Genomic DNA, 12901 nt, shown 5'->3' on the forward strand with positions numbered 1-12901 from the left:
TTCCGTCTATTTATGCTGTTCACGATCTTTTAACTCTTGGTCAATGATTTTGGAAGTTTAATTTCTTTGAAAATTTCAGAAATTAGAGGATTTTATTAGCTTCACTTTGTCTTGTACGAAAGTTTTGCGAAAAATTTAACTCCGGGCTGAAACAAATTTACATATTTAGGAAAGTAATTAAACACTTTAGAAGTTAATATAAGCTAATAATTAACTTGAATATATACGGCCTAAATTAGTATGACATAATTTTTAAGCGATCGAAGGATAAAATATTGTAAAAGCGGGTCTCATTAAATGTTTTCCGAATTAAACTTGCAAATTAATCCTATGATAATTAGATTTATTTAAGGGAAGAATAAATTGAATGATTAAATAAGTCAGAAACTTTTAACGCGAATAACTTTTTGTTCTAATTACTTATAAGCCTGGAAAGTTTCTGGATCTAATTGATGATCTTGCCTGTTAATTGCAATTTGATTAATGATTTGTTAAAACTCGTAGACTAATTATTTAAAAGGTTTCTTTCAAAAAAGACGGAGAACAACAGCCTGTAAGTAAATACGAGTCGCTATTTATCATATAATGCTACGAAGGATATCGTAGAAATAAATACAAAAATTTTATTTACAATTCGTATAAAACAAAAATATCTTGACATTGAACATGATTTTCATACAATATTATTCTTAGTTATTACGAAAAGAATGCAAGTAATTATCTCCCACGGTTGAATGTTTCATTTCTAGGTCACTAGCTTTAGTATCCACTTTATTTAATCATAAATCTAATATAAAAGCTAGATTGTAGGAAAAAGTGAATAAAAATTCCAGAAATGTATTTGAAATGATTTTCTATTAATTTGTAGCTCACTACGAATATTTAGATGTATATATTTATAGACTAGAAGCTTGCATTTTATAGAAAGAAATATATTTGTGATGACTGATCTGCATTGGATATGTAAGTAATAAATTGCAAGATCTAATGGAAGTCATTAATTCTACCGGCTAGACATTTTAAATAAGTAAGATATTTATAGAATAAATAAGAGTAAAAAGTTCGATTGGTATTTATAATCTAAAATTTCGGTTTGTCTTTAAAAAACCAGTATTTCCCTACAAATTCGATATTTAAATATTTACTTCCTCCTAAGGTATATATATCATATTTTATTTCAAATTTAAAAACAGTTGAATGTTTGCTACGTTGCTACTGAAAGTGTTTTATAATTTCTATATGTATAATCTAAAATCCTATAAAATTTTATAAAAATTTCTTTAATTATTCAATTAACCATTGTCATACTACATTCTCACGTTATTACATTGCGCTGAAAGTAGTCGAAATCTCCAAAGACCATTTAATTCGAAAAAAGCACGACAGTAAGTTACTCAATCTGAGATTTACCCACTTGTTTGTTCATGGGAATTGAAACGTTGATGCGCGTCACGGTTCGTGCCGTATCGAATGTTCGGCGAGACGTCTTTTCAAACACCATAAACGTCTATCATGATTGTTCCCCGCGGAAAATAAAGTAATGCGCATAGAAGAGGATTCTCTACCTTACGTCACGTAGCATATTTTGTAAAATACAGGTATCTCAGGCGTGCAGAGACGCCAAGCTTTTGGAACCCGAAGAAGCCTCGCAGCTAGATACAACCATATCGCTTTCAACGATATCTCATGCGCTCACCATGCACCTGCTTTCGAGATAGCAACAGAGTACTTCTCCACTGTCCTCCTGTTTCCCTGCCTTCCCGCGTCACCTCTCGACACCTTACCAATGCATTTCTCACCCTTCTCTCGCTTCCTCCTCTGTTTCTCTCTCTCTCTCTCTCTCTTTCTCTCTGTCTCTCTCTCTTCTCAATTTATCTCGTTCCACCTTCCTCGTTTCAACCATTTCCCCTCTCTATCTCTTTCTCTCTCTACTGGTGCAAAGCAGATTGCCAAATATCCACAGGTTGTTGATTTTAGCGACTATGTGTTGCGAATAGCATATCACCGCACGTGTCAAGACGAATACAGACAAAGCTGAATGGAGTGTAAATGGAGTGTGTGCTGAGGTGAACAGCGGAGATTTCGATGGGCCCTTAAGCTATATTGTAGCTATAGGGGATGAACATTCACGAAATTTTATCGGGTAATAGGCTTTTTGTTTTACTATCGCGGTTGGGGATTGCGTATGAACGTAAGTACTACGTGTTATACGACGTGTTACGTGTTTGGAGTATATCACCTAATTATAGAGGAAGGTAGAATTTGGAGACTATGGAAGAAGATGATATGTTATATTTTCTATCTTTTACAGAAAAGCAGTTTTTAAGTTCACTACATTGTCATATTGCCATAATCGTATTAATATTTCATTTTAGAGCTAAACTTTTTAATTTCCTTCATAATTTTGAAAACATTGCTCGTCATAATAATTGTACATTCTGCTTCCATAAATCTTCGTCAACTTATCAGCTACTTTCAGAAGATATGCATGTTTGGATCTAACGGGTCCAGATTTCTTAAGATTATGTTTCAACATTTCTTATAATCAATATATACATTCAACAAACTCATTATTTAACGTAGCTTGTAATTTACTCTAATTATACTATTATTCACAATAGCTTTATGTGAAATAATTTTTATTTTGAAATAATTCTAATTGAATACACGTTCTTTGATTATTAACATTTTCACGAACTCCGTACGATGTTAATTAACAATATTTGCAATTAAACCAATAAAGCATTTATATACCTATAGCATACACATCGAAACATAATTTGTACTGAATTTATAGAATGAGTGTACACGATTACATAAAAAAATGTTTAATCATTACTGAAAATTGCTTCTCATATTTATATTCCTTTTTTACAGCAACAAATTTATATAGCGAATCGTATTTTTACTTTATTACACTTTATCATACCCTAGTAAAAAATACTTTATAAACACAGATGAAATGGAATCATCTCTACGCAACCAATCCATCATCAACTGGATATTCCAAACGCGATTTTATCTTGTTTTTTCATCGATTGATAATCCGCTGACAGATTAAAATAGATCACCGTGTACACGGGTGACAGGGGCGATCAAAGCGTTAAAAGAACACATTACCGGCTGAGAGCTCGAAATGGAATTTGACGGGCGAAAAGCGTACGGAAAAGCACACAAAAAAAGGAGATAGGGAAAACGGTGGGAAAAAAGTGATCGTCAACACGCTCCAATAATTCGACTCGATTCTGCTCGTTAATTGGTGGCGTACGCGAGGCAAGATTGCGAACGCTTGAGCGTGATAGGCTTTCCCCGGATCCAAACATGATCGCGCTCGATGCGTCCGAGATCATCGACGAAATTCAATCACTTCGATATCGCGATTTCGGTGAATCGGCCAGAGGCAGGAAGTTGGAGGCGTTGGGGCGCCTTACCTTCCATATATAGGTTGCCTGGATCAGCCGCATCTGCTCTCAATGCAGCTCATATCTGAAGCCTTACGACGTCGAAGCTTGAGAAGGCGATAAGCGGTCGAGAGGGAGTTTCACGGGGATTCCATCGAGGATTCGAGTGATGTTCGGCTTGTCGTGCTAACCAAGAGAGCGCGGAACTACCAGTCGAGCGGTTTGCGAGGAAACCAGAGGAAGGTTAGAGGCGGAAGTAGGTACTTGGATATGGAAATGGGATGGCCCCGGTGCAAATGCAAAGCTCGAATCTATCAATTTCACTCTGCAGATAACCGCGATTCTCGGTGATGCTAGAGAAACCAGCCAGCCTAGGTAATCCGCTGATTCGAACAGTAAACACAAAGACCTCCAAACTTGAACGGTTCTATCCATCGAAAGGGGGATGAAAAGTGAGAGAAGGAATACTATAGAGAAAGAGAGTCGGGAGAAAAGAAATTAATAGAAATTTCTTTATGGTAAAATGAAATAGGAAATACAAATTGAATGTTAATTGTATTACAAGATTGAAAATTTATTTACTCTAGTTTTCGCTTCAACGCTATCAAATAGATACATACATATACATCCGTAGCTAGCTTCATCCTGCCTTAAATTAATAACAGAGTGGGTTAGCACTAACCCTTGACGATCGTTCGTCACTCGCATACAAGTCCACATAACGATACGCGTTATACGAATGCTTTGATGTCTGTTGTTGGTAACGCGATGCGCAAATGTCATGTTGTTATGTCGTGTATAAGTTTGTCCCTCCTTCTCTTGCACTCTTGCGCTGGTCGGTAACCATACGAACGATAACGAGCTTGTCGCGTGTATTTGATTCGCTGCGTCGCGTCGGCGGATACGAATCCAGTGAATTTCGCTGGGCCCGTGTCAATCGATACACAAAAGGATGCTCTTGATTTACGAGCATGCATGCAGTTGTCTGCGAGCAAGTAATCACACAGTCCACATGCATTTCAAGGAATGCCATAAAGACGTTATTTATACAAACAATCAATTGATAAGGCATTAACGATTAAAACTGAGTCGTGCTTCATGTTCCTAACTATATGTACAAGTAGAAATATAAAGAGAAAGTATCGAGGAGAAACGAATTGAAAAATCGACAAAGATTTAGCTAACAAAAGTCATACAAAACATAATTATAGGAAGAAGGGAGCTTCGTGCAGATCTGTAGATAGCTCTTTATGGCGAGCGGCTCATCAGCACAAGACTATGCTACGCACGTAATCAGCAATATGTATATGCCGTGATTGATTGTGGAACGCGCGGGTAATGTGAATGTTAAACAGGAGAGCTATACATAGTACGGTATCTAGCAAAACATATGTCTGCATCGAATTGATTAAGGAGACTATTGCTCAGATCGTAGAATTATTTTTCTACGTTGAAGCTTTTTCTGTGTTGAAGAGTATAAATAGAGTATGAATATTTATACACTTGTAGCAAACTTAAAGGTATAAAAATAGGATTCAGAAAATTTCAAGATCCAAATATGGGATATAGAAAATTTAAAGGTACAAGAATGCACATGATATTGATTAATATATAAAATATATAACGAATAATATTTAGTGGATGAAACAAATCTCTACTTAGATTCCATCCTTTTATCGTTGTGAAGTATAAATAATCGCAGTCTAATAATAAATTTTTGAAAGTTATATATTAATGTAGTCACTATTGTATTATTTCATTTTTCATCGAATCAAAGCTTGTGTGCAACCCGACGCAGTTCTGCAGTAGTATTCTAATATACGTTAGCTAAACTATCGCTTTTCTAGAGTATAGTTCTTTTAATTAAGATGTTGGGCACATACCGGGCGCTTTATTGTTACGGAGTTTCCTGATTATTCCTGATACCTCTACGGGAAAGTTAGTTTAGTAGGGTTAACTGGTGGGTTGTGAGGGAAATGCTCGTTAAGGAGCCCGTAGATGGTTACGTTAATTTGTACGATGAAGAAAGGGTTACAGAAAGCCGAGGATAGTATTGTATAAGTTGCTGTAGATGCAAGTATTTCAGCTCTGCCCTTTTCATTTTGAACGGTCGAATTATTACGTTGAAGAGGAGTTGTGGTCTATTAACTTGTGAAGGTTGAAAAATTTACTCGGCTTCCATAGGTTATTTTGACATTTAATTTGTCATTTAATAATAAAACAATTTAAAGCTTATGATTTCATTGAAAATCACACAAATATTATTTAACTGTTAACTAAGCGAACAGATCTAAGGAAATCCAGAAGGCTTGATAGATTTATGTATTTTTCGTGTGATGTTACGAAAAACATTGACTTTAAAACAATCATTAAAAGAACAATCATTAAATAGACACAAGGGATACTATAAAAATCAAAATAACAGAAAACAATCCCTATTTTTAACAGGGCAACTTTAATCGTTGCATTTTAATATTCCTCTCCATCTTGTATTAAATGATTCAATTTATCAATGAAAGTAACGGTTATATTTATCATACGGAATTATCTTGCAATTTTACCGAGTTACTGAATGAAACATGTAGCATTGTCAGAGTGCAATTCAAAATAATTGAGAATGATCTTTTCTGAATGGAGAAACCGAGAAAGAATTTCGGTAACATTGTATGATAATGTCAGAAAGCTGGAGAGCACAATGTTGGTCAGTGAGAATCTCATATCCATTATGGTGTCGTTATTTATCACTGCCCTGTTTGTTTTTGGTTTCTGTTACGGAATACGTGTAGCAGTTATGGTGAACCTGATGCGACGAATGTCTCTTTTTGCTTGTTTCAACGAAAGTAGATGAATTTTGATTCTGGGCACAGTAGGAACTGACTTTCACGTACTGTTCGTGATTTGCAGCACGGGATCTACATCCGGACAAAGTGTAGTATGTTTGATTACTGTCGCGTATGGATCTGTTGTACACGTGAGCGCCGCTAATAACACTGCTAGAGACATTGACCCTAACAAAGTTTATCTATCCCATCTAACCTATGAGGTCAATTCATTTGTAAATTACATGAGTATAATACGACTCTCTGGTTGATACTAGACACTATAATAGATATGTGGAAGACAATTATTAACTCCATATTCGTTTATAAGTATTATCGTACTTGGCGGTTTCATACAAAACGCGATAATTGATCTAAATCATTACAGAAGCGATTAACCGATCAGAATTTCGAACTTGTGCAAGATAACGATCTGAAATATACAATAAAAATTCGCAGATACTACTTGTAGGAATTAATATTTTATTTGTATACTATAATATCATAACTTAAATTTTAACTTAACTTTTAACTTTTAATTTAAAATTTAAAAAATTGTAAGTGAATTAGGTAAGAAATTCGGGCTCAAAATTGAATCTGAGAAGTTTGTTTAGAATTTGAATCTTATCTCAAAATTTAGGTTCTTCCTAATGCAAAATTGTAATGATCAATATTTTTTACATGCAAATAAATATTGATACCTATGAATTCATAGGTAAACATATTTAAATGGAAACTGTAAATAAAAATTGTAAAAAATCTGAGATGAAGTTCAAATATTCAAAAAAAATGTTTTGACTGGTCAAAATATATTTTCAAAAATTTCTTTATACAATACTGTTATCGATAGACAATTATCCTATGAATTTCAATTATCACGCCCGTTATTTTGTTTACTACGTTTTGATACGTTTAATACGTATTTGTTTGATACGTTTTGATCAAAATAACGGGTATGCAGAATTTTATGTCCTAATTGGACAGCTCTTCTCTAATAGAAGAACCAGATTGTAGAGTTATACTAAAAATTTTAAACACAGACTTATCAAATCAATCAAAACATATGGTTCATGTTTCTTTTGTATGCATGTCCAATAATCTATGCAATATTTAACAACAAAAGACCTGTTCTACGAACTGACAGCTATCATGCATACATTTCTGAAAGAAAATAATCCAACAACTTTGTAATCATGTGTCAATAGAGTTCTGTATTCATGTGATGAAATACGCTTCATTTTTGTTAAATGTTTCTCTCTTGTTTCTTTTTAAAAACAGCGCTCGCTATTGAAATTCGATTATATCAGCCGTTTCTTGAAAATGTATATAAAAACCAGATATGATAGTATTAACGTAGAATGATTATCATTCGTATTTTGCAAACTATACTCTAAATATTCAAACATTTCTATTATTTTGTATTTAGAATATTATATTATTGACTGTATTATTTTATATTTAAAATATTGCATGGAAAACATTCTAACCAAATGCTGTCGCTATTTCGCCATTTCAGATTTAGTTTAAAGGTAATGGTGTAACTATGATCATCGACGAAAGCAATTTGATAATAGCCGTAAAGCGACCGACAAGAGAGTTCTAACAACAAAGCTGGTTCAATTGCTGAAACAGACGTTATGGATATGGGACATGAAAAAAAGAAAATAAATATGCACGACGTGCATGATTATATGATAGCAATGATCCATTACTAAAGGATCATACGGTTAAGGAAATACGAAAAAGACGAATGAAAAACGAATTATGTCAAATTGAAATATTTCCGGAGGATTTCGAAAATACAAACGGTGTCAATAATATGCTTCATGAAAAATATCAAAACACTGAACGTACGTAGAATTTTTATCAGTAAAGATAGTGAAATTTATATAACAAAAAATGGTAAAACACGATGATTTCGCGTGGAACGTTACAAATATCCCATCGATTTTATGTTGCACGTTGCATTTGAAACTAATTGCTGCAAATAGGTATTTTCAATATGGCGAATTGATTTACGAGGGACTAATAAAATTGCACGCGGCATTAATAAATAGAAACATGTCAATGCCGCTACGTGATATTGTATAAAATGGTTGCATAATGCATAAGGGATCGCGTTCCATGCAAAAAGCAAATCAACTGTTCGCCTACGTAAAATGCACAAAGGAATGCATACTTTACAAAAGATGAATCGATTTTTCGGTCTATATTGCACAGAGAATTGTATATTCTACAAAAAAAAAAGAGAGAAAATGGATCAATTGAGTTTTCAAATATTACCATATTTCCTATGCTTATCCGATCTCTCGTCTGCTGACTATCAATTTTTCAAATGGTTGAAACTTTAACTTCGTAGGCGTAAAACGGTTTCCGTTATATGTCCTTCAAAGTATTTTTAAAAAATTTTTTGGAATTATATTAACGAATTTATCAACTATTAATGCATACGTAAAAATAAAAAGAAATTTATTTTTCATTTTAAACGATTTAAAAGCCATAGAATTTACCCATGGAATAAATAGAATTTAATTAAAAGTTACATAACTATAAATTTTACGCCACATTTTTACCATTGTACTATCGTGATTTACTTACATATCTACATATTTACTTACATATTTATTATATCATTATATTGGTACTGTGTTACTACAATCAACAACAGTAATAGAAATCTTTTGAAAGTTTATTATAAGAGTTGCAAATCTATTGCAGTGATATGATATTCTGGTTACCGTTAAATTTTAAATCTTGATTTTATATCAGAAATGTGAATATATACGTATATATAAATCAGCAGTTTTAATTAAAATTTAAAAGGGACATAATTTTTTCTTACGCAAATTAAACATATCAAATGGAAATGCGATTTACGGATCAGTTTCTTAAATGAAAACCAAATAGCAGAAGTTGCAGAAAATTTTAGAGATTGTACCTATTAGCTTTTTCACAATTTTACCTACATTCGCAGTTCTTCAAGAATATTTCAAACGAGAAATTAAAACTCATTAAACATATCATTCTATGTTAACTGAAGAATCGAAAAGTGTTACTTGTAGGATACAGAAATTCTTAAAATTTTCTTCATTTGCGCAATTTCAATAAATTTTCTTTTTCAAAATAATTTTCGTGATATTCAATTGTTTGGTTTTATGTATATTGTCGTCGAGGTTGTATAAAATGTGTTGTACAAATGTAGGATTAACTGCAGAGGATCGTTATCCATGAAGAGAATGAAATTTCATGTTATTACAATTTAAGTTGACATTTTTCTTTTATTTTCAACAACTTTTAAATAGAAGATTGAAACGACAAATTAAAATATCGTGAATTAACTGGAAAAGTTTGCATTCGAAATTTAGGTCGTTCTTCAAATCCTACATTCGACCTGTTTCTTTTCATTTGATAAATGTTAAAATCTACGTTATTTTGAAAAACGCGTATTAAAAATTTCAGCACTTAGGATAAGAATATTTTTATCCGGGTATTTATACATGTTTGTTTATTACGTGTATACATATATTTACAAAAAATTACAACATAAATGTAAACTATCAGGCAATAAATAATCTTCAAATTTAACAGTGTGTCCGAGTGTAGAAAATGGTATATTTCAAAACTTTAATTTGCTAAAACAAAATGAACAATGGAAATACAAAGGGATGAAAAATATATGTGCTATCTTAATCTACGTGAAAAAACTTCCGCATAGTTTTTTAAAAAACGTTTAAAAAGACAAAAATAAAATGAAAATAAACAAAAATTGCACAGTATTTCTATAAATAAAGGAATAAATTTAAAAAGTTTATAAATTTTCAGGAAATGGAACAGCCATGTGGCTTTAACGTCGTTTTTATCATAAAACTAATTGCTTTTAGTAAAATGATTTTAATGAAACAATTATTTCCTCCATTAAAGATTGCAATTCGTGTAGTAGAAAAAATTAAATAAATAAACGAACTGATGCCATTAAGCTACTGAAATTTTTCGTGTTACGAGTTCATAACCGGTGGAAATTTCCAGTACCATGAATTTTGCATTGAAATTTGGCTACGTAATCCTCTTCAGTATGCCATTTTCCATCGTACCAGGACACAGAAATGTGTGATTACTGTTATTGCAATCATCATTGTCGCATTTATGTACGGTAAAAGACAGGGGAAATATTTTACACGGCCATTTCAAAATTTTAGCTGAACGCTTGATACCAGAAGCGAAAAACTTTTACAGATATTAAGCAAATAATTGCATAAATGATCTGTAAGCGCGTGCAGCACAAGTTAATGATAAAAAATTTTCAAAGGAAACTGTTCAACGTTACCTCGAAAAAATTTATTTTCCATTCATGCATCATCTTTTCAAGCTCCCAACATTTTTTCCTTGTGTAATGAATTAAAGCTCTATTCAGTTTACTTAGAAAGAGTTAAAGTTATGAAGATTAATGTACGCTGGTGAAGTTACCTAGGCCAATGCTAGCAATGTGCTAAAAAGGCAAAACGACTAACAAAACGTGATTCTATTCACTCGTAAACTGGTACACAAAGAAAGGGTAAATCCTTGTAATCATTTTAATGATAATTAAATTGTATGCTTTGTGCCGTATATACAAGAACGCCAAGAAGAATTCTTTCAAATATTAATAAAGCCACGAACAAGAAGCGTAATTAAAAATATCATATATCTGAATACAAATAAACATAAAAATTTAACATTTTGTAATTCTCGAAATAATAAACATTTCATTAATTATAAATCAAAATGTTTCTGAGCTTTGATTAAATTAAAAGGAAATCTAAAATAATTTAATCTTTGAGTCACTGTTGGATTCAAATGGAAAAATACAGTTCCCAATTAAATTAATTAAAAATGGTATCAGAAATAAGATATTAGTTTCCATCACCGCGTTTGTTACAGACTAAATTCTATATCTCAATGGTGTAATTTGTAATTTGTAATTAATAAAATTCGTTAGTCAAATTATTTAAGAACGCATCTTCGTGCACGGAAGTTATCAAAAACGGATATAATACTTAAATTAGCATATTTTGGACGCTGTTATGCGACTGAAAACTAAAATTAATTGTTCTAGTACGCACATACCTATTTTCATCTTTTTACCGTGAAATTTCTTTTTATATTACAAAAAAAGAGTCTTCTCTATTTTTTTCACGCTTAAGTCGTTTACCATTTCAACATTTCAATCGTTCACGATGAAATTCGATTCCGTGCTCATTGAATGAAAAAGAAAGGCGAGCTATTCAAGATCGTGGTAGATAAGCGGAAATAAAAAATAACGCTCATCAAACGAACAAGAATAAAGAGATATACACAGCGTGCAAGTAAAGTCGCACACTCATCACTTCTGGTATTAATCACACATACCATCGTTGAAACGCGTTTAACGTGCGAAGAAATTAACAAGCCGCGATAAAACAAGAGTTAGATGGGAAGAACAACATGTAATGTCGTGTTTCATCGTACAGTGCTCCTCGAAAACTCCGTTGGCAACATATAGAACGGCAAACGAACCTTTCATCGTCGACGCATACACAAAAACGCGCAGATCCACTGTATCGAGATACGCTGCGCGCGTTAATTAGTACTCCATAAATCATGCGAACAGTACGCTTCCACCAGGCTGATCAACCAAGAGCATCTACCTGTGTTAATTTCGTCTAGACTACACCAGGATAATTCCAGCTACATTCGAGAAACTAAAAGATGGTTTGGTGACTTCTCCTCCTGTCGCTAGCTGACAATTACAAAATAATCTAACCATCTGAATGGTTAATTGTCTTAAAGAGCGGCTGTATGAAATACATAATATGTTTTAATTGATGACCGTATAAATATGTAATTTATGTTTTATGTAAATAGAAAACCTGTAAATACACCATTGCTGATAAATATGAACAATTATTAAATAATAATTTGTTTCTTTATCTGTTTATTAATATCCAAAAATTTCAAGATACATGTATGTTGGAGAACTTTTCACGACGTAAATGAATATTTTATATTTGTAGTAATAACATGAACAGATATCCTACTTTCTTATAAAATACCTATAAGCCGATGGATAGTCATAAACCGATTTCATAGCCCCAGAAAATTCATAATATAAGAAAACATTGGATTGTAGAATGGTAGCTAACGAAAATTATTTCCTCTCCGATTCATGTTCGCTTCTTACAAAGAACTTTTCCTTATAAATAAACTCCTTTAGAAATATTTCAGAATATCATCAGTCAACGATATCTAAAAAAGTCAGCCGTATAAGGGCACAGTAGTAATCAGAGTATTATAAAATGAAACAAAAGGATAAATAAAATGTAATCTATCGATTTATTACACATCTTTTTCTAGATTCTCATCCAAGTATTGAGTACAATTCACGACCAAGATCTTTGAACATACACTATAGAAGTAGTGTGAAGAAGCGAACACTATCTTGCTGCTACTTGCCTGTTAATAAGTAACCAATAAAGAGAATTTTTAAGACGGAAATCGTGGTCGTTAAGGCGTCGCTTCGAGTATTTTATAGCTAACAACTATCTAAGCATTATATTTCACGTATTAAAATAGAATCAAAATGAAGGCGTACACTATATATCGATCTAGACAACGTATATCTCATAGAAATATAGCACGGATTCGTTCCTCCCCCGTGATTTCTTG

The 12901-nt window shown here is 32.6% G+C and overlaps 1 protein-coding gene across 11 annotated transcripts in view; it reads right to left on the reverse strand.

Moving 5' to 3' along the window:
- The window catches only part of LOC138183283 (autophagy-related protein 16-like), a 317854-nt gene that overhangs the window by 232175 nt on the left and 72778 nt on the right, over positions 1 to 12901 (reverse strand). For 2 of the 11 annotated variants that reach the window (XM_069119968.1, XM_069119969.1), the window contains one exon: positions 4174 to 4386. The exons of the other annotated variants lie outside the window; for them this stretch is intronic. In XM_069119968.1, the coding sequence (XP_068976069.1) occupies positions 4189 to 4386 (198 nt within the window). In that variant the 3' untranslated portion in view covers positions 4174 to 4188. Of the gene's footprint in view, positions 1 to 4173; positions 4387 to 12901 lie in introns of those variants that run through there. 11 annotated transcript variants of the gene reach the window in all.

The sequence above is a fragment of the Bombus flavifrons genome, chromosome 9 (genome assembly GCF_040668555.2).
Source record: "Bombus flavifrons isolate JBK064 chromosome 9, iyBomFlav1_principal, whole genome shotgun sequence".
Lineage (NCBI taxonomy): Eukaryota > Metazoa > Arthropoda > Insecta > Hymenoptera > Apidae > Bombus > Bombus flavifrons.